The sequence below is a fragment of the Syngnathus scovelli genome, chromosome 6, assembly GCF_024217435.2.
Source record: "Syngnathus scovelli strain Florida chromosome 6, RoL_Ssco_1.2, whole genome shotgun sequence".
In the NCBI taxonomy this organism is placed as follows: domain Eukaryota; kingdom Metazoa; phylum Chordata; class Actinopteri; order Syngnathiformes; family Syngnathidae; genus Syngnathus; species Syngnathus scovelli.
In genome coordinates, this window is record NC_090852.1 from 15,920,544 (window position 1) to 15,947,684 (window position 27,141).

Here is a 27,141-nt window from a genome sequence, read left to right on the forward strand (position 1 = left end):
AACAAGTTGTCGTCCATTGTTTTATTCCAATCGAGTAACACTGTTAAAGTGATGATATTTAGTATTCATCATGAAACGGGTACTCCGGATGGTCGCTCCACCTGTGTCATGACAACACACACATGTAACTCCAGACAATGAAAGAGTACAAAGTCAATGTTTCTTACATGAGCAGCTCCACAAAACGAATGTTCTTGTTGAGCCCTTCAATTGCTTTCATTTCTTCTTCGGTGAGTGAAAAATCAAATATCTGGAATGAAACGGTTGAATCGCCCGTTCAAAGCTGACTTCAATGTCGTCTGTCTTCCAAATGTTGATGATACGTTTTGCATAAGTCGTAGTACTGCATGTTTAGGTCTAAGTATTGCTGCCAAGTTTGCACAGACCTGGAAGTTATGTTTGATCCGCTGTGGGTTGAAGCTCTTGGGAATGACCACCACTCCTCGTTGGACGTTGAAGCGCAGAGCCACTTGAGCGCTACTCTTGTTGTACTTCTTCCCGATGGACACGAGCAGCTCGTCCTCCAACATGGGAGGACATTTCAGATTGACCCTGTTTCGGAAAATGCAGCTCACAAACGACGCATGATCGGTCGAGAACAAAACAAGCGAGCGATGACAACCAGCTTTTTCTCCACTCATGTTCATATTTGTGCTGGCAATAAAACATCTCTGCACATACCACGATGCATCTCTGGAGGAACCGAGCGGACAGTAGCCGACAATAACAATGTCATTTTGACGACAATATTCCAGAAGTTTGGGCTGTGTGAAGTAAGGATGACATTCCACCTGGCCAACAAGACACAGGTTTGTTTTTCTGAACGAGCAGAGAAGTCCAACTTCAATAACGTGAAAAAAACCCCCAGATGATTATTTTTGTAGCACCTGGTTTGATACGGGCTTGTGCTTGAGGCCGGGTTTGTTGAGAATTAATTCGAGTTGTCTGCGGTTGAAGTTGGACACTCCCAGAGATTTGACAAGGCCTGCGTCTACACACGCCTCTAAAGCCTAAACAGGAAATAATCAATACCAACTGATAGAACTTCTGAAGAGGAATATACACACACTGAACGTCAATTAATGCAAGGTAACAATAATTAAATGAAATTGATTCAATACCTCCCAAGTTGCACAAAGATCTGTGTGGTGGTAGATGTACTTTCCATCCTGGTCTTTGGGATAGAAATCATTCCCGGGCTGAAAAGCGATCAAAGGCCTTTTATCATTGTATTGGTTCTTATTGATTAGGTGAGTGTGCTCGCAACCTTAAAGGCCATTGGAAGTTCGATAATGTAGAGATCCACATAGTCCAGTTTTAGTGCCTTCAGGGTCTTCTCCAAAGTTGGTCTCACTAACTTTGGTGGATGGAAGGTATTCCAAAGCTGGAAAATTACATGACATACATGTTTTGATTTAAAAAAAAAAAAAATTAACAGCATGTACTAAAATTACCTTGCCGCAGTAAAAGATGTCCTCTCTTCTCACAGTTCCATCGGCAATCTTTTCCCTGATGGCTTGACCCACCTCATGCTCATTAAAATACACCAAAGCTCCATCAAAGTGCCTGTAGCCTACATCGATGGCCTGCTTGACACAATCCAAAGCTATTCCCTTTGGTGTCTAGGTGGAGAGGGAGAAAGAAGGATCATTTGAGAGCTTCTGGCTTGTTAGCAAAAATCCAAACACTCAGCTGTCCTCCTCGTCCTCACCTTCCGAGGGTCTCCATATGTGCCCAATCCCAGCAACGGGATTTGGTTCCCATCTCTGAGAGCAATCCTGTGGTTCTCTGCAGTCAGGTTCATTGTCTTGCTAGCTCGTGCGTGTCCATTAAGACGTGGGCAGTTTTAGCCCCTAAAAGTCGATTGAGTGCAGGCGGACGAACTTTGAACCCTACCTTGAACTCCCCTGTACTTATTTGCACACACGATAAGGTTGAACTTTATTGGTGCTTACGCAGTGAAAATGCTGATAGCATGTTATACCTGGAAAATGCGCCCTCTAGTGGCTATGGGGAGTAGACTAATTAATTCCCATTCTTGTACAATTTGTCTTTCAAGACTTGGATTATAATTTCACTCGTTGAGGGCCTGAAAATAAAAGCGGCGGAGTCGTAGCCAACACTTGCTAAAACCATGTGATCGTATCTCCCCAGTCAGGTTGTTTAGTCTAGCTCGGGGTATGTTTTTGTTTCGACTCAAAGAAGAACACTGACGTGGAAACAAAACCCAAAAATAAAGATGGGACCAAGCTGTTCTCACCATGTGAAGCAACAAAGTGATGGCCTGTTAATCAGATTTTAGTGAGACATCTATGCTTATAAATTTGGTCCAGATCGTATATCGGATCGCAATTGTGTCATGTTTAACCAGTGGAAAGTTTACGAGCCCTCTCTGTTGTCTGACACAATTTGCAGTTCTACGACGGAAAACAAATCCAAGCGGTACCATCTGCCTGCGAAGTTTCATACTTGTATTATCCCCCCCTTTCGAAATACTGGAGCTAAGTGACAATAAGAGGCTGCTTTTTATAAAGAGAAGCGAACCAATCATCATTTGGCAAAAAAACCCCAAAACTATGCTGCCACAGATGCGCACATCAGGTTCATATTTGGTAAATGCACAATATGATGTCGCGCTACTTTTTATTACTTGAGCAACAATTGTTCAAGCCGTTTAGTTTGCTTGAATGTGGTAACGTTTTCTGTTGATCACTCTCAATATGCGCCAAAGGTGGAATTAAAACACCAGGAAACTAAACATCACGAGTGACACAAGGCATAGTCGTCAGTCATATTGGTTTGCATTAAAATGCAGTTATTTTATGCATTTAATATTTGTCAAGATAATCGGCAAATTAATCGATAATCGGTATTTTTTATCATCAAAAATCGTCATCGGCAAACCGGTGCCTCTAAAATTTTTTTTAGAACACCAATTATGTTCAGGCAGGATGCGGACTGAGTTTTGTATGAAATGCAAACGCTGATGTTGCAGTTTCTCCGTGTGAAAAAGATTACAATTGGCTCAAGGTGGACGCATTTGCAATTATTACATGCCAGTATCATCAAAAGAAATGTAATAATACTCCCACATGGTAGTTTCACATCAGACCCTTGAGGACAAAAACACCAGCTATCCAAACACCGCAAATCTGGCAAAAGTTGATTTGACGTCAACGTCTGCTTTGTAAACAGCAACTTAACGCCTCGTTCCCTTTCTAACAAGTTCCCCCTCAAGTGTTTGCGCAACACCACCAGGGGGGTCTTTGCCATCGGCCGACTGACACAAACGTGGCAAGACAAGCTTTGTTGAGCTTCAAAGCGACGCCGGCGCACCCCCGCCGGCCAGATCGAGACGCTGTTTGAATGTGACCTCAGCCGATTTCCTCCGGCCAGGAGCTCGGAGGTCAGCTCACCCTGCTGATTTCTGGCTAGATTGCGAGCTAACAGGCACGCAAAGCTGCTCTAAATGATGGAAGCCTGGCACTCGTGTGCTCATCTCATCAATACCGATGTGACTCTGAAGCCTCTTGAGGAAAAGATAAGATTAGGAATCAGAATGGGCTTTGTTGTTAAGGTCACATAAGGTCCATCACATCCTTTGGGACTGCTCGATGAGTTGTTTTTTGGTTTCAGGCCACCGTGGAAAAAACAGGATGGTCAAACTCGCTGCTATTTGCGGCGTCCCGATATCAAAACCTGAGTGAGATGTCGAGAGCGGCGGCAGAGACATGTGGCTGCGATTAGCCGATCGCCCGCCCGGCCTCTCGCTGTCACAGTTCCCAGAGCCAGTCGAGCAGGCTGATTGAATTTGCAGAGGGCCAGTAGTTGGTACAAAATGTTTAAAATGTGGCTGAGCAATTCTATTTTCCCCCTGCTGCCAGATCCTGGTGTGCATGTGTGAGTGCACGTGCGCATCGTTTCACCATTTTTGGGCCTGATATTTTGTTACGTGTGCCATATTTACTTTGCTACAGCTGCAGATTTCAATAAATAAGAAGGAAAAGTGAGCAGCGTCAGGCTTGCTACTACTTCTGTTGTGTCACGATTATTTTTTTAGGAGAAGGTTGAGGGAAAAAAGAAGGGGAGGGGGACGCAACACTGCAACAAAGTGGAAACTGGCATGTTTGGTGTCGAGCTAGCACAGCAGCAATAAAATAACATTGTTTTAAAAGTGACTATTTATTTTATTTTATTTATTTATTATTTTAATCAGCAACCACTTTACAGAACAAAGAAAATTCATACGATTTTTGCCGATATTTTTTTTTTCTGGGGGTTGTGGTGGCAGCGTTAGGATGTTATCACTTTTGTCTTATGTTGTGTTAACTCCCCCCCAAAAAAATCAGCCAATTAAAGTTGTCGCTAGTTAGCATTTGTGTTTATTTTTGTCATTTGCTAAAGCTGTGTAAACATAAAGGTGACACAATGATGATGAATTTAGTCAACCAATGAGTTAGCAGACCTGATACAAGAAATTGCACCTTTTTTTTTTTTTTTTTTACCTTTTCGAGATATTTGTTGAGATGTTTGTTACTAACTCAATGAATAATGGCCACGTTTGCAAATGCAAGCTGAATTTCTCCATGAATAAATGTGTACTTGAATTAGTGATGATTATTAGTAAATAGTGTGTATCTCTAACTTGCAAAAAAGAGAACAGTAGGGGGCGCCCCGCCCCGGACGAAACAAAAGTGCCTTGTCATTTCTTTTTTTACCCTAACTAACTCCCAACCGCAGAAGACTTAAGTAGATTTTCGGATATCTTATTTGTGTATTTATTTTTTTCTGGTGACTTTTTAGTCATTCTTCATGAGCTACTTTAGCGTTTGAGTTCTGTTGCTTTGAAAGATATCACAGCAGGTATTCAACTACGACATTCATGCAGTCATAGCAATGCAATGTTACGCCTCAGTTTCCCGGCGATGAAGAAGAGAGGAGAGGAGTGGTGGAGAGGAGTGGTGGAGTGGTGGAGTGGGTGTTTGGGTTCAGCCCGCTTGCATGTAGTCATTCAGTAGACGCTCACTCCTGCAGAGAGACGCAACTGCTCTGCATCACCCTGCATCTTTTTTTTTTCCATCGTAAAAGAAGCACAAGCATTTATTGTTTCAATTTGAACTTTGCTTTTTTTTTTTTAAAACCACCTGAATATTTCTTGTGTAGATTTTTGCTTCTCACCTCATGGGGCTGTGGATTGCTGTGCTCACTTCGTTGCTGGGAGTCATCCTCGGTCAAGGTAAGTTTCATTCAAAGTTTTCAACTGATGCTTCACTTTTTTTTTTTTGGGGGGGGGGGGGGGGGGGTTTACGATGCAATGAGAGTTTTGATAATCATTTTTCAGGGGTGGGCAGCAACTTGCATCCATCAATCCATCCTTTTTCTAAATGGCTTATAGGCATGTATTTTCAAATGATATTTTTGCTCACATTTCCATTATGAGAGAATGTTTAAACTACAAAATGAAGACATCTTTATTTTATCAATAAAAACTTTCAAATATCAAAACAACTTCCGTCATCAAAATGTGATGAAGATGCCAGAACTTTTTTTTTTTTTTAAAGTGTGACGCAGGTGCAAATTTTATTGTTGAGTCAATACATTTTTTTATATCTGTAATAAGCGGCTGAATGTGATCTACATCACTGACTTAATTTATTCATGTATTATGTCAACATCTTTTTATTTATTTGCATTTTGGGATGAAGTATTATGATTGCACAAAGTTAATTTAATCAGTGGTCTAGACAGGGATGAGTGTGTAATTTATATGGGAGCTCATCAAGGAATGAAGCGTCTGGCAAACGAGCACATGGGGCCACTTTCACAGTCGGGGAAATGTGAGATGAGATGTGGCTTTAGGGGGCACCAAATCCTCCTTTCGGGAAAGTTGTGTTTGAGCATTTTGAACTTTGAGAGGGATTTTTTCAGAAAATTTTATTTGTAGTCTGGCAGCAGCAATGGACGCCTTGGACACGTGATAGAACATCTCCAACATTGGAGTTTCGATGGATAATTTTTTTTTTAGACGGCATTGTATCCGCAGTTCCTCCACTAATAGATGGATGGACGGCTTACAATGTCTGCCTGTTGGATGTTGGTGCTCCAGTGGTCTCATTAAGTCTTGTTTACATGAGGCGTCTAGACAAAGTCCAACCCTGCCAAAAGAAAAAAGAACAGCCCCGCATGGCTCGTCTGATCCAAGATGGAAATCAGCCGACAATACATTACGACAGCATCGTGTCTGCTTTGCCTCGTTCTGATAAAAAAAAAAAAGGGGGCTACTTCTGTTCTTTCAATTTCAGGGTTTAAGCGTCCGAGACAGCGGTGGTCTTGGAATGCCAACTATGACTATAATTTGGAAAACACTTACAGTGGCCCCTGGTGGGAAAGATAATTGGATTAGTTTTTCTTCTTCTTCTAGTCGGCATAATCAACGGCCCTCCTCCTTGGACGTCAACTGCGAATGGAAATCATTTTAATTACCGTTTGATAGATTTCGCTTGGCAGACTACAAAACTACTACACTACCTTTTTTGTCTGCTGCAGGGTTTTCCACGCAGAAATTATAAAACATATTCGAGGAATACAAAACATTTCAGTATTTCATTTCTTTTTGACAGGCACAAATTGAAAAAGTTTACTACTCGGGCAATGTGTGCATTCCAAGATCTTTTATGGGCTTGTTACAGTTTATTGTTCAGCTTGCTAATGTAATGTTTTGCTTGACTTTTACTGCTTTGCGCGACGTTTATAGGACGTTAACGTCAGCGTTGTCCGAGTAAAAGCTAAGCGTTAAGCACCGACTGACAAAGTGAGAGGTCAAAAAAGGGCCATCGTTACTACAGAGGTGACGCTTGTGATGGACCCCGCTACTGTTGAGGTTCTACACACCCCATTGGGGCCCCGGGAAAGAAAAATTTGAGTTTGAACTCTATCTGTTAGGCACTTGATGTAGCTAGCTAGTAGCTAGCTAGTTGAGCAGCAAGCTATTACTGTTATGAATCATCTTGCATCATCTTTTGAAATGTTTGCCACTAAGGCACAGGTGTCAAACTCAAGGCCCGGGGGCCAGATTCGACCCGCCACATCATTTTACGTGGCCCGCAAAATTAAAATCACGAGTGTCAACTCAATGTTTCTTGTTAAAATACCCAAATTCTAAATTGTCTTTCCTTTTAATAACAATGAGATATTGCTACATTTTTTCTGCTATAATCCAATTTCAAAATGAATTGAAAAATTCTGTTGTATGTATGTGATAATATCCACACACATTCATTTCTATTTTAGTCATTAATGGCCCCACGTAGGAATCCATAACCCCGATGTGGCCCGCAACAAAAAATGAGTTGGACACCTTTGCACTAAGGGGTACACGGTACAAATTGGGCTCACAGTATAGAATAAGACTCGTACTGATTCATCCGGATCACGTACTGAGGTTGTACGGGCATCTGTTTCCGACAGTCGGCCATCTTACCTATATAAGTAATTGTTCGTTAATGAATTGCTGAATGGTGCTCATTCTAAATATTCCTCCAGGTTTTAGCAGTAAATGTTCCTCCAAGCTGTGAGCTCATTTTGATGAATGCACACACAAAAATCCAGCTCCCCCCCCCTCGGGACAAAGCTTTAAATCCACGACAACAAGAGTGCTGCTCTTCCAGAGACTTGTCGTCCTCCCTACCTGACCTGACTTATTATCTGTGACCAGACATCATAAAGCACTCATCAACGTGTCTCCCGACAGATGAACTCTTTCACAAGCACTATTCCCGGTATTTCAACACGTGCAAGCAGTCTCACAACAGGTCTTTTTGAGAATTACAGAGTAACTCTCTTGGGGGGGGGGGGCTTATTGTTTAACAATTTGGTGCACTGGTCAGTGTTTAAAGCAGCAGACAGAAGGAGTATGTCGAGTCTGTCTGCCAAAATGTGGAATAGTTTTGGCAGAACAGCTCAACACACTTATGCAATTACGCAAAGCACCGGCAAGAGAATGATTGCGATGGATGATTGTCGACTGGACTGCAGGATGACCATAGTGGCTGGAAAACCCAAATTCTGGTGGATCTAAACATTTTAGATGTGCGCCGTTGTGGGCGTGAACACAGCCCACTTGATTCCTCTCATTTTGTTTAAGTCCGGTGCATGAGAAGCACACTGTTCATCCTTCACATGGCAATAGACAAAACTGTGAAGTGGCCACTTAGAGACCACCATCCACCTCCATCGTTCTTGTCCATATATGCAATGTAAGCTCTTTGATGCCCTTAAAATTGGATGAATAGCAGATCGTCCAAACCAAAAAATCTGCCTGTTTCCATGTTCAGGAGTTCCGCAGATCTCTATAGAGGACTGCTGCAAAGATGGCCAGAACCGTGCCAACGATAACCAAGCCTGTTCCACTCTGCCGCTCATCTCCGAGTCCCCGACGTGCAGGTAAACCTGACTTCCGCTGCTTCTTCTGATCGATACGATCTATTTTTTATTATCCCGGAAGATATATCTGCAGGCTTTTAGAATCAACTTGCTTTGCCTTGCTCTCTTAAATGTGCAGCCACATCACTTCCTTCCTGCAAGCTAACAATGATGAGTTAATAACATGTGTGCTAGTAACCTGAGGCCAACATGCCACCTTAAGTGATCTGAAAATTTGTCTTAATTATAGAGGGAAAAATGGGCAGAGGTTTTTGAGGGGGGAGGAGGCAATAGAATGGGGTGGGGGGTGGTTGATTACAACCTCAGGAAATACCTCGGAGGTGAAATCCAGCGTGGATGGAGGATGGAGTAACAGGAACTCGGAGGTGAAGAAAGGGTGAGGACACACTGTTGTGCCCTTAAAAGGCTGTTCACGTGGAGGTGCATTCGTGTGGGCGGTTAAGCTCCTTTTCTTATAAAAGCCCACAGAGATCCACAAGCAAAGTTCACTGATCACGACGAGACAATCCGTTTGCGAGGGAGGTAGACAAGACACTTGGTCATTAGCTTTACATCTCCCCAAACGAATGTTTGTATGGATATTGTTGGAAGAGAAAATCTTTCCACCAATTCAAAAAGCATTCTCTTGCTTGGTTCAGCCTTCCAGCTCGTCCTGTCTTTCGCATCTTCTGCTCCAATGCCATCTTATCGCCCCTCACCACATCCATAAATCTCCTCTTTGGTCTTCTTTGCTTCTGATCTGGCATCTCCATTTCCAGAATGCTTTAATATTAGGTGAATACGGTCCTGAAATTTCCATACCTGCTCAACTCTACTCGGTTTACGGATTGGTTTGGTATTCCAAAACTGCTGGAAACTGGGCAAACCAGGCTGGATTGAACAATCGCATGGGATTGTGACACTAAGGGATTGCAAAAACGTCCGTTAACTTCCTCATTGTCTTTCCATTAATTTCCATGGAAAGTTTCCCGAATCATGGCACCACTTTGCCTCAAGTGATGTAACTGACTCCAATCTGTTGGAAACTGTTAGTCATCCCGTCCAATGACTTGCAGGAAGAAACAATGTTTATGTGGAAGTGCTTGGCTCGGGCTCGCTGTTATAACAAGAGGGATGCTTCTAAAAAGCCGTGATGAGTAAGGACATACAGAGGTGGATTCAGGAAAGGATTTTGTTGACATCTTTATTGTTGCTATATTTTGAGACGACGGTTCTCTATCCTAACAGGACCGTGCAGGAGCAGTGTTGCGTCGCAGTGCTTGAAGACAACATGTGCACCACCGGCATTACTGTAGCCAAAGACCAAGGAGCATGCGATTCCTTGTTCTCCAACACCTGTGAGACCAAGACCACCAAGGTTTGTGCATTTAGGGTTTCAAAGGTATTTAGGTATCGCCTGAGACATGTTCAGTCAGCTTCAAATAAATCTTGACATTTTTTACAGTCATATAATTTCGACTTCAAGCATTTGTATGAGGTGGATACAATTGGAAATTAATCATAGCAGCACCTGGAGGAAGGTTCTGTTTTAAGATCTCATTCAATAATGTTTTTTCCCGCCTGCATTTGGGATGGCTGGTGGTCCTTGACATCACTTCAGGAACAGTCAAAAGTGAAACTGAAAATATGTTTCGGATACTCTCCTGTTGACTGTGTAAAATCTACCATGCCATTTCTATCTGCCTGTTCTGTAGTAAAAAAAAAAATCATTTTCAAGCGGTGTTTGATGAAAAACTTTGGAGGATTGTCCTGACTTTTTAGAGCAGCATGCATGAGCTAGCTTACAGACTCAAGCAAAAATGTTTTTTAATCCTTGACTAAATCAGCATCTCTGGTTAGTACGATGTATCTTATAAAAAGTTTTTAAATTCTTGTCAAGTGACTAGATGATCGTAAACAGCTCCAAAACAAATTGTAGTTTAGAGGCTTGGAGCTGTTTGGAGAGGCATTAAGGGTTAATAATGGGTCTTGGTTTAGAAATGATGCCAAATCCACAAAATGCCAATCTCTTTCCGTAATACCACACATTGTTAAATTGTGGTTTTGTACACTGTTTTCTAAAACAGTGATGTGATAGCGGTGGTATTGAGGCTCTGCAATCCACAAAACACCCCTAATGACCAGATTGCTAATGACTCATGGATTAAGCCTTCAACTAGAAAGAATGATCTCAACTCATCTTGACTTAATAGCAGTTTTCTGTCTGACAGTTTGGTGTCTCTGTTCCTGATCGTTTGTTGTCTGTCTGGCACGTCACAATGACATTCAGCACAACGTCCTAACGAAGATGCATTGGCAAGCACATCCTCCAGCGACAAGTCACGTCATGCTTGTTTCCCCCCAGTATCTTGAGGTCTATTAGTCTTGAACATGCTTGTATCTGTTTTGTGCGACTTCAGATGTGTTGCGACTGCTGCTTCCTGGGCAAGACGGGCCAGGAACAGGGACTCCCATGTGACCACAGCCTGTCTTTAGGCTACCAGTGTGGCCTGGTGTATCGTGCCTGCTGCGTGGACGCGGTGCCTAACAATCAGACGGTGCCCACGGTGCAGACTGAATGTGGGTACAAGAAAATGCATGTCAACTAAAGAAGTACAAATATTACCTAAGTGGATTCAAAAGAATCAGCTCCAGGTTACAAATGCTATGGATCAAACATTACACTATACTGCTCTCTAGTGGACATAAAGTGTCATTGCCGTGAAGTGAAGCTTCACTCTTGTCTGGGAATGATTTATCTCAATAATATGCTAAAGAACATGCTTTTATTGATATAGCTGATTTAAGTATATTAAGTATATCTTATTATCTCATGAAAACAATACTGTACATCTTAAATGTTTGTGAGTTTTAATGAAAAATAAGTTTTATGCTTGGGGAAGTATTTTTTTCGTAATCTGTTTGACTAGGGCTTCTAGGTACTAAATAAAAATGCTTGAACTCTCACAGTGCCGAACAAAGACGAAACCACGGACACTGGAAACAAGCCGGGCTTGAATGATCCGTGCAATGGTGAAGTATACAATCATTTCAATATTTTTAAACAACTGGATGGACTAATGGAATATCATCGGCTGTTTTTATTATTTTTATTTTTTAGGTAAATGCGCTCAGAATTGTGAGAGTAATGATACCTGTGGCTGCTTCAAAGGCTACAAACTGAAGCCAGATGGAAAGACCTGTGAGGGTAAGAAGTTTTTTTTTTAATATATGAAGCTTTTTTAAAAAATGGACAAAATGTCTGGGTTAGACTTTAATTTTTAGTTTAATTTTTTTAAAATTAGTTTAGTAAAGCTCCTCCACTGAGCTCAACATAGGTGCCAAGATGCCGCTAGTTGTTTTTTTTTCTTCCACCACCTAATCAGCATTTCAAAGTTCCTCCCTCTATGAATCACACAGACATTAACGAGTGTTTGCTGGGCGCCAGCAACTGCCGAGTGGGCGAGCGCTGCATCAACACCGAGGGTTCCTTCCGCTGCCAGAGAGAAGTCAGCTGCGGAACCGGCTACGAACTGACCGATAACAACAACTGCAAAGGTCCGTCGTTCGCACGGGGTTTATTTTTCCGTGTTGCGTGGACGCTTGTACTAAATATTTATCTCCGCAGATATCAACGAATGCGAGGCGGGCATCCATAACTGCGGCCCGGAGTTTGAATGCCAAAACACCCAGGGTTCATTCCGTTGTCTTCCCAAGGTCAAATGTGGTGCTGGTTTTATTCAGGATGCACTGGGAAACTGCATTGGTCAGTGTTATGTTCTACTGAATGATACAAATAATGTCATACTAACAATAATATTAAGAGGGTGATAGGTCACTTGAATGGTGGTTTATGACCGTAATGTCATATGTGTATCTCGCAGATATCAATGAATGTGTCAGCCATACGGCCCCATGCCAAAGGGGTCAGGTTTGCGTCAACACATTGGGCTCGTACATCTGCCAGAGGAACTCCGTCAACTGCGGGAGGGGCTACCACCTCAACGATGACGGCACACGTTGCATCGGTACGACCGTCACTGCGTGCTAAGACTGGAATCGACGCCATAATAGAGTTGGGCTTTGTTTGCTAGGCAATCTTTTAGCTGCTTCAATTTGCTTTTTTATGTTTAAGACATTGACGAGTGCAAAGGCCCCGAAACGGTGTGCTCGGGTCACGGCTGCATCAACACAATGGGCTCCTACCACTGCCAGTGCGACAGCGGCTTCAACTTCAACAGCATAAGTCGCCTCTGTGAAGGTAAGCAGGAAGAGAAGCCAGCAAGTCAAAGTCACACCATGACATGCGGTTCTGTTGTAGACCTTAACGAATGCAGGCACTACCCCGGACGCCTCTGCGCACACAAGTGTGACAACACACCGGGCTCCTACAAATGCAGCTGCACCACTGGCTTCAAGCTGTCCAGGGATGGCAGGAACTGCGATGGTAGTGAAATCTATTAATTTATTTGCGACTTTCATGGCTATGCTAAATTGTAAATATGCTAAATAATAGATTTTGTATCTTGTCTTGGTAGATTTAAACGAGTGCGAGAGTAACCCGTGCAGTCAAGAATGCGCCAACGTGTACGGCTCATACCAGTGTTACTGTCGCCGTGGTTACCAGCTCAGTGACACCGACGGGGTGACGTGTGAAGGTAAAAATTTGTACACCTGCCGTATCCAGGGCATTTCAAATGTTTTGCTTGAAACATAGACATCGACGAATGCGCCCTGCCCACCGGAGGCCACATCTGCTCGTACCGCTGCCACAACACCCCCGGAAGCTTCCACTGCTCCTGCCCCGTCAGCGGCTACACCCTAGCAGCCAACGGGCGCAGCTGCCAAGGTCATTCAAGCAAACATACACGAGAAAAAAGGTCACGGTAACTATCCATCCAGCTTTTAATCATTTTTAATCATTTTCTCCTAGATATTGATGAATGCGTGGCAGGGACACACACATGCGTAGAGAACCAAAGTTGCTTCAACGTGCAGGGCGGATTCCGTTGCCTGTCTTTTGAATGTCCCAACAACTACCGCCGGATCGGGGATACGTAAGTGCACAAAGTTTGAATTTTCATTCTGAAAGGGCATTTTGTGCCGTTAAAGTTTAACTTGATCATTTTTAACATTAGAATGTACTTCCCACATACGTATGTTTGAGAGCCCTGACTACGAGTGGCTAATGTGAGTTAGCATAGGTGTCAAACTCAAGGCCCGGGGGCCAGATACGGCCCGCCACATCATTTTAAGTGGCCCGCGAAGACAAATTTTGCATTGACCTTGAGTCATAACTTAAACTACAAAAAAAAAAAGAGATATTGCTTGCAATTTTTATTACCATTCGTCTTTTCTAAATATTCTAAATTAACTAGATTAGCCTTTTTAGCATTTAGCCAACATTATACAATCATGGTTTATTCGCAATTTGTATGATTTATTATTAGGTCTACAGCGCATGATTTCCGTTGGACATTTTTCCCCATAATGTCAATGCAATCTAATCACCACGAGTCTGTTGTCACCAGTCATGAACCTGCATGAGCCCACCTTGAACCCGCTTTCAGGTGCTAGGCTGCCCACCACTGCATGCCATGCACGGCACATTTTATTCACATTGTTTCTTTTTCTCTCTCTGCTTGTTTTGTCTGTCCTTCCTCGTGCCCCCCCCCCCCACCTCTCTCTCTCTTTCTCTCTCTTCACAGTCGATGTGAACGCTTGCTTTGCAATGAGTCTGTCGAGTGCCTGGCCCTGCCGCTGAGAATAACCTACTACCATCTCACCTTCCCTACCAACATCCCCGTCTTCACCAACATCTTCCGCATGGGCCCCTCCCACACGGTGCCGGGCGACGACATCCGCATCGCCGTCACCTCGGGCAACGAGGGCGGTTTCTTCAGGGCCGAGCAAGTCGCCGGCGGCGGCATCTTGTCCGTGGCGAGGCTTTTCGACGGCCCGCAGGACTTTGAGCTCTCCGTGGAGCTGGGCCTGCGTCGCTACGGCACGCTCAGCACCTACTTGGCCAAAGTGTTGGTTTTCGTCACTGAGAACGAGCCCCGCGTCGTTTACAATCCGGACCTCGAATAAAGAGGGCAGCTCGCTCGGGAGGTCTTATAAGCTGTCGTCAAAGAATGAAGTCATTTCCTTAAATTTAAGTAGTCTTGATTTTACAAGAATAGAGTTGTAAATTACCACCCCAAAAGGCCTTTATTGAATAATGGTCATAGTTTGCAGAGAAAACACTTATTTTACAAGAATAAAATCATAGTCATAATCATTTTAAAAGTTTAAGTAATATGAGGGTAAAAATGGTCATAAACAGGTTTTCTTAAAGTATTTAGTTAGAGGGAATGGTAATTGTGAAAATATTAAAAGGAAAAGATAACATAACTAAGCAATCATTTTCCCAAAAAGTATTAAAACATTTACGTACATAACAATAGTTTGTATATTTTGCTGCCTATATAATTTCTAAATAGTGAGTCCTATTGAATGTATCATGTCGGAGGCAGGGCACAGAGATAGCAGCTAGGTGGTGCACTAAGTTAGGGTAAATCCTAAAAGCAAGTTGGCCTGTTTAGTCTACAACATGGAGTGCTTTGACCATTGGTCCCATGTTAAAAGTCTGATGATTTATAGTACTTGATTCTTTTTTTATGTGTTGGCTGAGCAATTTTGTAATAAAACAGACATAAGGCAAGTAAAACGCGCTCCTTTGTGATGACGTCGGATTGAATTAAACACAGCAAAGCAACCAGGCCAAATCCCACAGACACAATTCATCAAGTAAAAAAAAAAATACATTGTAAAAATACATATAGCTATATTAACAGTCACACGGGACTGCATTATTTAGATTTTTTAGATGCCATCCTAAAATCTTAATGAACTCTCCAGGCAAAATTTTAACATTCTTATCTGTCACTTAAGCATATAAACACAACTAAACACTCAAATTGAGGATGGGTAATAATAAACACGGCACATTTTTAACAGTCACCGAAGTTCAACATGAAATTAATTGATGTAAACTTTGAATCACAGAGTATTGTTCGTATTCAACCGTAACAATCGTTGCTTGGCTACCGAGACATTGATGTCAGTTTCATGAGTCCGCTTGCAAGCATTTTTTTTGCTTTGTATGTTAGCATTAAAGCTATTGGACAAGCCAAAGTTGTGTTGCTTGATTAAATACATGTAATTATCTTTACATTTAGCTTCACAGTAAAATTGAAGCGGGAGTGCTATACAACAGTTTGAAGCTTCTTTTTTGAAAAATTGTTCACCAGCTACTTGTGAAATGTGTCCATTTTTACTGAAAAACAATTTAGTCAAAGAAGTTTGAAAGTTCTGGACTTACACTGTAAATATACAGTAAATGTGGCTTCGAAAAAGTGTAAATTCAGATGCCGTTACGCATCACGTCTTTGTTTCCGAACAGGGGCACGGGATATCCCTAAAATAAAAAGCTAGTGGTGCACGGGACATTTTTTATTTTTATTTAATGTCTTCCGTTTTGACTTTTGAGTTATAGGACTCTGGGATCTGGACAATTTGTGGTCCAGCAACATCGCTGCGCTCCAAATGAATGATGCCCTGCCGTGTTTGTGTTGGGACGTTATCAAGTTAGCAGCTATAAATAATAATTACCAAAAATAATAAAAAAGGCCTGAGGCTTGACCAGAGGAGTTCCGTCCAAGAAAGTCTTGTTTTTCTTTCTGGTCTGCAAGTATCGGGGGGTTTTCCACGTAAAGATCGGGAACACTCATACAAAAGCACGTTAGCATCCGCATGTGGACAAACAGACGTAAAGTCGTTAAAAAGACGCTGAAATTAGCCCGCTCGCCTGGATTTGACCGTGCATGCGTAAAAGGGCGGTTCATCCTCGGTCATTATCTTCTCATCAATTCATCTCGCCACCTCAAAAGAGCTTCCACAGCGTTCTCCAGAGAGCCCCGCTCGGGTCTCGCTGCAGCTCAACCCGTGTTGGTGTAAAAGGCAAGAACATTTTGTGGGTTTGGCCCGGGCTGTAGCAAAACTTGGAACCGGCCGCTAATTACTAATTACAAGCCCCTACCCGCTGGTGGCTGGCTGTCTTGTCCGGGGGCTTTCGCATCAAGTTCTCCATGAAAAACCAGCCCAACCCAGTCCAGACCAACCTGAACCGGCCTAAACCTACGGGGGCATAAGTCCCCTAAAGAGAAACGCACATTCACAGATCATAACTCACGATATTGCACCTCACACAGCAACTTGGTTGCTTTCATAAGCCAATACGCAGTGGAAATTTTTTTGATTGTAAGGTCATGTATTTGAGACCTCGCTTTCTTCCTTCGGTAAGCGTTAGCATTAGCAGTGCACCGTATTTACACTTGCGAGGTAGACTCTTTGAGTATATATGAAAACCGTCTAATATATGATTCAAAACATTTACCTTTTTAAATGACTATTAAATACCATTTTTCAACATGTTTTTTTTTTCACAAAGATATCCCCAGAACTACTTCAGGTGGCATTAGCTTTGAGGCACTCTATCCCAATCTGACCTGTCACTGATTAGGCTGTGAAATAAACAAACCTTTAAATAATAGGATGAGAGCCACATTTGGAGAGAGGCCGGGGAGTTGTCTGTCACAATTTGGGAGGCTTTCGAAACATTCCCTTGGCCCATAAATCTTCCCAGAGAGATTAGAGGGATGTGAAGCCGGGGATGCCCCCAAGATTCCAAATATTCTCATGGATGATTCTTAGCGAGTGTCATTATTCATCTCCTGCTTGAGTGCATCGATGGCAGCATGAGTCTCTTAAATGCGCTTTATTCCGTATGTGATGCTGCATCAAGTAACCATATTAGAATTGTGAAACAAAATATATCCCGGCAAATTATGGAGGGATTTGTATTTCAAGTATATTTCTCCTGAAATAGAATTGGAAGTAATTTGTTACAAACTAATATGAACTGACATGGTTGGATAAAATAAAATTCTGCAATTTTTTTGACAGGCAGAAGAATAAAAAAATAAGTCAACGCCTGTTAAGAATGTAAACTTAGATTATTTCAGTCAAATTTTGGTCAAAATGTTTGACTTTAGATGTATTTGTGCGGTTCAATATTTGTTTTGTCCTTCAGATCGTCACGGCTCGAACGCTCTGACCCGGTACGATGCGTCAAGTCCTGCCAGCCTAACGACGTGGCCTGCATCCTGGATGACACGCACGCCGTGTCCTACACCTTCATCTCTCTGCCCACCTTCCGAGAGTTTACCGGGCCCGAGGGTACTCACGGCTCTAACTTTTAATTGTTGGTTTAAGGCTCGCCATAAATTGAACGAAAGTGACTGAACTGTAGCGCAGCATGCATCTAGTTTTCACGAGTAGATTCAAAACTAAAATGAACACCAACCCCCAATCAGAAACAAACAAATCACGTTTTTTGTTAGCTTAGCATAGCAATTTTGAAATTTGAATCCGACAAAAAGCTTGAGTCACTGTTGTCATGACTAATATTTTTTTTTTTTTCCCCTGACCGCCAATCATTGAAGCACTTTTGCTACAAAGTCACTGTTCCATAATTCTTAGGCATGCATGTTTGCGTTACATGTTATCTTGGCTTGAAATAAGGAACCAGTGCAATCACTGGCATACCACGTCAGCCAGCAATTGGCCTGCATGTGGACTCTGTTTATGAGTGTGTTAACATGAGAGGGAAACTTGTCATTGCTCATAAACTACAAGTGGGGATGAGCTGGAGGCCCTTAGAGTCTTGCTGCGACCTTTCAGTAATAGACCCAAATGTTTTTTCCCCCTCCCTGGTCACAGAGATCGTTTTCTTAAGAACCACCGTGCCGGCTTACGGCTCCTACCGCCTGGGCAGCTACGATGTCAAGTTCACCATCCTGGAGGGCAACCTGGACGACGCATTTGACATTATCAAGCGGGTGGAGAATGGATTTTATGTGGGTGAGTGTCATGTGTTGTAACTATTCACAACGGATTGTGCAGTTACAGACGAATCTCCAAAGTGGAATTCAATCAGGAAGATCCACGCCAGCTTTTTTGTTTATAATTTACCACCAATTGATATTTTCTGAGAAGACTCTTCTATTTTGAGCTCTTTTTATTTCAAAGTTCCCAATTTATTACAAAAAAGCCCAAAAAAAGCAAAACACATTTTAGTCCTTTAGCTGGTGTAGTTGATTGCTTGAAATTTGGACCACTTTGGAATGTTTTCCATCGTATTTTGTTGAAATCCAACCCTCGTGCCAATTGAGAAGGGACAAAAGTAAATGTGACTTTAAGTGCATGTGACACAGGTTGTTACGGTCACTGCAGTGTGGCGGCATCGTGTATCTGTCATCACGGTCGCGTGGCCATGAGAGACGTGTCCTCGTAGCGACTGGAGAAGTGAGTCAACAAAGGCCCGTTTTTGCGTTTCACCGAATATTTGGCATCGGCGTTCACAGCCTCGCGGTTAAAATGGAGCAAAGTAGCTCACGCCTCGCCCTTTTGCCTTTCACCATCTAAAAATGTATTGGAATAATGAATTGCACATTTGAGATTGATTTTAGATGCACTTTAGGGATGTTGTGTTGTTGGAGGCCACGCTCATCTTTTATTTTGCCATCTGTTAAAGCGAGCCGCGGCCTCTTAAGGACGGCGCTGCTATGAAGCCAAGGATGACACATTGCTAGGAACATTGTTTGTTTTGCTTTGTGTGCTCAGTTGCACGCCCCGGGTAGCGGAAGGTCTTCCTCCCCTTGATGGATGGATGGAGGGACGGCCTGTCAGCATGCACATCTGTCTTGAGAGAATGTGACTGGTTCAGGCTCTATTGTGGCTGCACACAACTATGTATGTGTCTTGTACACTTGTGAAGAAACAGATGTGCGCTAACTGACTCAAGACAGAGTCCTGTATTACCAGCAGGGAAGTAGGGTTTTAAGTTTTACGGCTCCCCCTACAGGCGTTATGGTGAACTTTTAGTTCAGTTTTGACACTTTCTGACTCTTTGGGGCCACCGTACTTGACGGTGAATGTTTAGCAACTCACGTGTCGGATTAACTTGAGTCTTTTCTACCCCGCTACAAAAGGTGCTAACCACCTGCTAGCTCACATGCTATCAGGTTTCTTCGCCATCTAAAAGGCCTTCTCACCACCTTGCTTGGTGTGTGTCAGTGTGTCGCACCGCTCATTAGACACAGGAAGTGAAATAACGACAGCGTGGTGTTCAATGAATCGTGGCATGGTAGAGTGCAGTTATAGCTAGCTAGCTGGCTAACTGTATGTTGCAGTGGTAGAAATGAGTCAAGTAATTAGAAGTGATTCAACAGATACACACTGATCCAAGTGCATTACTCTGCCACAAAAAAAAATCTCCACAACTGAGTGCTCCAAAGTCACTCACACACACACATGTATAACATACAAGTATTTGAAAATAAATCTCAGATTTCACTTAACAGGGTCTTTAATGTCAAGACTATAATCAGGTCAAGAAGGCTTTTATTACTTCCGAGTTGTATTTTTTCCTAAAATTTGGATAACATTTAGAGGTTTTATGAGCTGCAACTCTCTTAACGGCATCGTCTTTTAGGGATGCGATAATCTCTACAACGCGAAAGGTTTTGATTCAATAGACAAGGGAAATTGCAGAGGGGAAAAAAATAGATCCGCAAAAGAAATAATCCTGCGCACTTAGCTTGATGTGGTTGGATGTATCGTTCCGTTTCCCCCAAGCGAGGCCTCAGTGTCTCGCCGAACATTAGAGCACTTGAAGTGACGACCACATGAAAGGCCTGTTTGTGCGGGGCCCCCGTTGGACGCTTATTGGATGCAGCTCTAGCATGTTGACACCAGTTGCCCATCACGAAGGATCGAATGGATGTAGCTTTGATTTAGCGAGCTGGCACTTGGTTGATTACGTAAGCACGAGCATGAGACTCCTTGACGTGTCGCTTAAGGAAGCTGAGTTTCCAGTATCTCCAGTGTCTCGTTGGGGGGTGGAGCGTTGCAGACTTTGAGGCTCCGCTAATGAACAAGTGCATGAAATCAAGCTTACTTCATTTGTTATTTTTGGATCCTTCTTAGTTTCTAAAAAAGGGACAAAGGAGCTGATTCGGAATTCCCAGGATTCACCGCTAACATAAAACGGGGCTTCGAATTTCTGTTCTGCTCGCTTGCTTAAAACAAGTCAGCTGCGCGCACGCGTTGGATGTCGGCGCAGCAGCGGCGCTCTTTCGGAGCTCTCCGTCATCCATCACTGACTCTCCCTGCGCTGTCGCTTTGGGATGATGACCCTGACATCTGTACAAACACAAAAAGGCCCTTCAGCTTTTAGAAACACTTAACAACACCCATGACAACCGCGGAATAGGACTCAACCACACAAAAACCGTTCAGGTGAACACAATGCTGATCCAGCTCAAAGTGGATTTCCCAAGGCTGGCTCATGGACCTTTACAGCTCAATTTATTGTTGGCTGTTTTGCAGTACAGTCAACCTCCAAACTCTGCAATATAAAGAAACATATTTGCTTTGCGCTTCTGCAAAGCATTTGGCCTTGGCAGAGGTTTGACTTGTTAGCTTTTGCTTGTACTCTCCGCTACTGCCTTGTTTCTACGCTCATCTATTCCGGTCTGTAAGATCATTCCCACTGCCAAGATCCCTGGCCCGTCATACTTGGAAAGACAAACAGTGGAGGAAGGCATTATTCATACTAACAGTGGATTAGGAGCATGTTTGCACAGAGTTGATGATGGGATGATTGACAGTAAGTGGTTGGCCACCCTTGACCTCCCCGGGAGGCCCCCTACAATAACTCTGTGAGGGGCCTTAGTAGCTCACAGAGAGGGCAGTAAACCACACAGACACACCTGAGCTCCCACTAATCCTCCTCTCGTCGGGGCTGGTCGCTCCAAATTGCCGAGTAAAAATAGAATCCCCAGAGCGGTATTTAGAGATATTGTACCGTATAAGCACATATTTGAGCACTGCCTGCAAGATTCACATAATGGTGGACGGTGATGCTGACTCAGAAGTACAGTATTTAATAATCAACCGTGGAAATATAGTGCTCAGGTGTAGAAACTTGGGGGATTTGGGACCTTACTAAATCAGACCTTGGGTGTTCGTTCTTCATGTCTGGATCCGGTCGCTGAACCTCTTTCCCTCTGAGAATTGGTTCCTTAAGTGAAAACCCGAAGCACCCGGCTGTCACGTCTGATGGTTTAGTGTCTTACACAGAATGTCTTTCATACATTTTGGGGATCAGCGTCGCTCTCAAGTTCTGGCCAAGTATTCTTTCAGCAAGATTTTATCCATCAATCAAAGATGTGTGGAGGGTCATTTGCACCAGACGAGTCCATTTTCATCCTCTTCATCATGAGTGAACCCAAGCAAAGCCAAACAGGGGAGGTTAGTCATTCCTGGAATGACTCCTCTTCATGAGTAATTATTTGTAATGGAAGGGCTTGTATGTATCATTACTCAACCGCTGCGTTTTAATTTTTTTTTCTTCCTCAATGCAGGAAGTCTTGGAAGGGACAATGCAACGTTTGTACTCTTTTGAGGCAAAAATGGCACTGCACATTTATCAAGCCACAGTAAAATTCCCTTCATTTTTGCAATGCAAGTGGGAATGTACATGTGCGGTTTCGGAAGCTACGCGGAGATGAAACGGGGCTAGCCATGCGGCGGCGGCGCTGGCAGCCGGCAAAACGGACGGGGAGGTGAATGAAAGGGGAAGCGGACAGTTTGTCTCTGTGCAGGTAGTCGGCAGCGTCCGGTGGAATGTGAGCCTCCTGTGTGAGACATAACTACTTCAGAGCGGCTGGAAATTGCGGCGCAGACTCGCGGTCGCTCTGATGAGGAGTCGAGGACGGCCGCGAAGATAAGGCGCGGTAACTCGACCCATTCTGCGTGTCGTTTCGGGTATGAATCATGACAAGGAAACGGCCGGCCGGCCCGCCAGAGAGCGCCAAGCTCTTAAGGAATAACCTGTCTGCCTAAACGGAGATTAGCACTGGGCCCTATCCTCCCAACAAGGCAGCCTTTAACAACAAGACAAGTCCTCCCCTGGGTGGTCCCTTGACTTCAGCGTAAAGATAAAGTGATAACAAAGCAGATACTTGCATTCAATGTAGTCAGTTACGAGACGTATCGCTCACCGCGTGGCACGGGGTCATTCATCAGGCACATTTTTCTCATTTGATTTACATGTTTTGTTAATCCATTCCTCAAAACGGTGACATTTTCTACTATGTTGACTCATAATTCTATGAAACTATTTTTATTTGGACACGATTTACTCACTAGTGATTAGGAATGTTCTTTGTAAAGTCGTAATGTGCAGCACAACTTTTAGACTAGATCTAATCAGATGGTGCTGCTGCAGTCTGTGTATATTTCTGAAGGCGTATTTATAAAGGCGATGATGATATAAGGCTTGAACCGTGTAGTGAAGTCAAGCTTTCACCTCATCAGTCCATTTTTTGCTCTTCACTTGAGGGTCTTTGCTTTTCCAAAGGTCACTTGCAGTGGTACAAAAGTTGCGGTCAAACATAACGGCGCTTGTTTTATCATCTCAGCTGCTGCAGCCCACAAGTGCCAAGAAAAGAAGCGAGCGATTCCCCCACTCGGCTACGTTTGGGTGACGTCACTCCCTAGTGAGCAATCCCGTCCAAAAGTGACATATGGACCGTTTGAGAGATCTGTAACTCTGACTCACGTTCAATTGAGCTGAAAATATCGCACCGCATACACCAGCCTTTACCCTTCCAGAAAATGAAAAAATAAAAAAATCCCGCCTCCTCTTTGGAGTGGTCGTGTTTGGACAGCCTGACCTTCCCGTCTGTCCATGTAGTAGCGACTACACTACACTACTCATCCATCCATCCATCCATCCCTAAGGGCCCACTATGTTGAGCTTTACATTACTTTGACAACTTGAGTACTGCACAGAAGTACAAAATACATATATCCCGGTTTTGGATGGTCCGAAGAATTCTGGAAAATTGTATACCACTTTTTGTCTTTGGTGATTTACTTGTTAATTGGGAACTCCTTAAGGCGCCGTATATTCATTCACCCTAATCCCAAACCCTGACACAAACCTGAACCATCAAACCCCAAGACTCAACCTGAGACAAACTTTCACACTTAGGAACACCACTTTTGCTAACCTGAACCCCTAAATCCTGACCTGAACCCCTAAATCCTAACCTGAACACCGATTCCTTACGGGTTAGAGTCCCCCCTTGGAACATGATATCAATCCCAACCCCAATTGCATGATTTCTACACAGAATCTTTCGGACCATAACATTGTGCGCCATCGTTATATGGCCAACGATTTTCTGGATCAAAATATGATATCTTACTCCATCGTTGGGATTTTTTCCTTTTATTTTATAAACGGTTCTGACACTTTGGAAACAACAAAATCTCATTCATGCTACCACGGCAACGTCATCCCAAAACAGAAAAACACGGGGGCAACCCTGTTAGGCATTGGCCCCAATCCACACCGCTCACACTGCTTATCATAGGAATCTTCTACATTCTTTTGAGTACCCCCAGAACCCCCTGAGCCTCGAGCGAAAAAAAAAAGTGACAGAGTGGTAGAGACAGCAGTTCCGCCAGCTTTGCCTCGTTCTTCCAGTTCAAGATGAATCCCCGGAGGAGTGCCTCCACAGCTGTATCGCGTGACTGCGACCGCTCCCCTCAGTCATACACACATGGGACTCATTTGCCCTGGTGGGCCACAGTGATGGTGCCCCCTCAGGAAGAGAAGAGAGGGGAACAAGAGAGAGAGGAGAAATAGTGTGTGATGGCTTCTGCTGTCAAGCTGCGCCCATCACAAAATATTAATTTTACCTATCCTCAGCTATAGGTAAAATAAAAACAAAAAAATGTCCGACTAGTGTTTTGTGCTCTTCGTGAAACGCCCTAAGATGCCACAAGATGATGCCAAAGCCCCGTGTCAAGTGAAAAGTCGTAAAAACACCGACCAACAATTTTTTTTTAAATTAGAGATGCAAGTGAACTTTTTCAGATGATTTTCGTCCCGATGACTTGTTTCTAGCCCATTACGTTTCTATAATATAATAAAAATAATATGTAATATTTGCGTCAGGCAATGGAATTTTTTCCTGATGTAATTTTCAACAATACTCATGGGCGTATATTTGTTATTCTTTAAAAAAGATGTGTATGTATTTTAATTCAAGAAAGCAAGAATACTTTTTTTTCTCGTCGCTCATTGTTTTTTTACAATTCACAACAAGGCTCCGTCCCGAACCTTGATCTCCATACAGCAAAGTTTCTTTTTGATACAGTAACCCCACAACTCTTCAGTCGCAACACCACCCACGTTGCCTTTCCTCCTCTTTTCCTCCTCGCCTGGGAGCTCCATTTTCAGCACGGATGGTCCAAACCACGTCAGTCTCAACCGCGCTTACTCGCTCTCCAAACTCCATTCCAGGCAACAATAAAATAAATCAAGATGGCTTCCCCAGCCGACACTTCTCGTCGACACTTGAATTGCGTGAAATGCGCGTTACACAAGTCTTCCAAAGCAACTTCTTCCCTGCACAAACAACAACACAGCGTCTTTGAAGGCCCATGGAAATCATTGGTGCCACCGACTTAGTAAGAACACCTCCACCGTTGCAAAGTTTCCTTGCTAACTTCATTCTGTAACATTACAGGTTTATTTTTGTAATATTGATAATATTACAAACTTATTTGAACAACATAAACGTTCTCGAAGCATTGTGGCTATTCTCATTTTATTTGTTTTTGTCTGTTCTAGGAGTCGTCCGGCAGGTCAAGTCGCTGGTCGGCCCGTTGACGACGATACTCAAATTGTCTATGCGGAACCTGACAGCCCAGGGTGACTCGGGTCAGAACATCATCAAGGTTTACGTCTTCGTGTCGGAGTTCTGGTTCTGAGAGTTCCCCTCCCTGAGTTGATTTGCTGTCAACACTGAATACATGGCTAATGCTAAACGTATCAATGCTTAAGTCAGTGTTGGGGAGGAGGCGAGTTTCAAGCTTTTAATTACTTGTGACAGTTTCTGTGTTGAAACGCTACCAGCTGCCACGCTTTGGTTCGATGACACGCTCAGCCTGAGTCGCACTTCTGTGTTGCATCTGGCAAAACTGAGCTATAGAAGACGAAAGTTTATGCTATCAAAATGAAACAGGAGTCGACACGAGTGAGACATCCAGAACTTAAAAAAATACAGAAAGTGCATGTCTTTGAAAGGCTGTTAATGTTACATTACACACTTTGTCTTTATATCATTCACTTTCCGGTGTTTGTTTTTTTTATATTTTTTTGTCTAAAGAATAAACATTATTTTACATACAGTTTTGCCTCTATGATCTCAACTGTGGCCTTTCTGTGTAAACTTGTTTTCTACCAAATTCCAACAAACATGCGTTTTTGGAAGAACAGAAGACTCAAAACTGTCCATACGCAAATGGTATGGGTCTTCAGGACGTATCAAGTTTCTCAAGTTCTCCAATATTACTTCCATTCCAGCTTTAAACGGATGATAGGAACAAATGTGCGTGGTGCCCTAGGGGTGACTTCACATTTGAAAACTTTACAGCTTGCGCAATAGTCGGAATTACAACAACAGGAAACTTGATTACGATCGTTCAGACGGGTCAATATTAGCCAACAAACAGAAAGATGCAAACAGTGCTATCTTGGGCCCAGTGGACTTTTTATTCCCAGCGGTCTGTGGAACGTCAGTTTCCATGGTGACATTTGGAACATTCTGTTTGTCTTGGCGCCAAATGATATCTGCCTACCGGCAAAGAGGTGGCTCAACAGCTTGGCCTCCGAGCGCCCTCGCCGGGGACGCAAGAAGCATCCGCACCAGATAGTCGGTGCGTGCATGTGGGCACGTTTGCGGTGAGATAGGATTTCCGGGAAAGTGTTTCTTTGAGAAACATGGCAGCGTGGTCAGATGTGGCAGGAAAGCACATTTCTAATTAGCTTCATCAGTGAAGTCTTCTTCTTCCCGTAAAACATCAGAGACGAGGCTGTAATCATTACTGCGGCCAAAGCTTGCCGATGCTTCAAAGACAATAGAGGGGAGGCGGCTACAACCCGACCTGCGCAGTCGTCAGCTGTGATGGATTTTAGGACTCGATTAGCCTCCTCGCAGATAATTTAACACCGCCGTCTACATAAAATAGGGTCCGAACATCCCTATCATTTGATATGCTGCGATAATCCAAAAATGGAAACAAGGAAATAATATGACCTAAGATACACAGTTAGTGGCTGCAGTTGATCATCATCCAATCCGTGTGGGGTAAAACAGAGCGAGCTCGGATTCTGGACGGATTCGACTGAAGGAGAGTTCAATATCGAGTGAGCAAACATCTTCAGTCAGATATTCCATCCCGAGCCAAGAGTGAGTTGGTCTGCTCTAACTCAACTCCAATTGGGTCTGATGACTCACTGTATGAATGGAGGAAGGACCCAGCTTTGCAATGGTGGTCAGTTCTCCTGGTACTGAGAATTTGAAGGCTGAGGGTCGTCCTACCCCAGCCAGGGCCTCAAGACTACTGACTCCTTTTTCCAGGCGTCCTACTCCTTGTTTCACAACAAAGGTGTACAGAATACAAGGAGTCCTTGTGATACCTAACAAGTTTCTTGCCATCGTTTAAAAAATAAATTACGATGGACAAATTTCACTT

At 43.3% G+C, this 27,141-nt stretch overlaps 2 protein-coding genes and 1 long non-coding RNA gene across 5 annotated transcripts in view; 1 reads left to right on the forward strand and 2 right to left on the reverse strand.

Annotated features, from left to right (window-relative positions):
- Window positions 1-6: 6 nt before the first annotated feature.
- Window positions 7-4,902, reverse strand: LOC125970180 (aldo-keto reductase family 1 member D1-like). Of its 2 annotated transcripts, XM_049722198.2 has the most exons (9): window positions 1,712-4,902; window positions 1,455-1,622; window positions 1,268-1,384; window positions 1,122-1,199; window positions 888-1,010; window positions 682-791; window positions 387-552; window positions 168-250; window positions 7-101 (listed from the first exon to the last, which is right to left on the reverse strand). In XM_049722198.2, the coding sequence occupies exons 1-9, from the start codon at window positions 1,802-1,804 to the stop codon at window positions 59-61; spliced, it is 981 nt and encodes a 326-aa protein (XP_049578155.1). In that variant the 5' UTR covers window positions 1,805-4,902; the 3' UTR covers window positions 7-58. The 2 variants fall into 2 exon arrangements, with proteins under 2 accessions (XP_049578155.1, XP_049578154.1); XM_049722197.2 differs by having other exon boundaries at window positions 387-791.
- Window positions 4,903-5,021: 119 nt separating this feature from the next.
- Window positions 5,022-25,794, forward strand: fbln1 (fibulin 1). Of its 2 annotated transcripts, XM_049722194.1 has the most exons (17): window positions 5,022-5,236; window positions 8,334-8,442; window positions 9,670-9,799; window positions 10,842-11,001; window positions 11,392-11,454; window positions 11,543-11,629; window positions 11,842-11,979; window positions 12,050-12,187; window positions 12,306-12,449; window positions 12,557-12,682; window positions 12,743-12,868; window positions 12,960-13,079; window positions 13,139-13,270; window positions 13,355-13,478; window positions 17,555-17,700; window positions 18,244-18,384; window positions 25,235-25,794. In XM_049722194.1, exons 1-17 carry the CDS (start codon window positions 5,182-5,184, stop codon window positions 25,372-25,374), a joined length of 2,079 nt encoding a protein of 692 aa, XP_049578151.1. In that variant the 5' UTR covers window positions 5,022-5,181; the 3' UTR covers window positions 25,375-25,794. The 2 variants fall into 2 exon arrangements, with proteins under 2 accessions (XP_049578151.1, XP_049578152.1); XM_049722195.1 differs by lacking the exons at window positions 17,555-17,700; window positions 18,244-18,384; window positions 25,235-25,794 and adding an exon at window positions 14,130-15,911.
- The window catches only part of LOC125970181 (uncharacterized), a 52,965-nt gene continuing 31,122 nt past the window's right edge, over window positions 5,299-27,141 (reverse strand). Inside the window, exons 3-4 of the long non-coding RNA XR_007482030.1 lie at window positions 6,371-6,457; window positions 5,299-6,155 (exon numbers count right to left, since the gene is read on the reverse strand). This is a non-coding gene — a long non-coding RNA (uncharacterized lncRNA). The remainder of the gene's footprint in view (window positions 6,156-6,370; window positions 6,458-27,141) is intronic.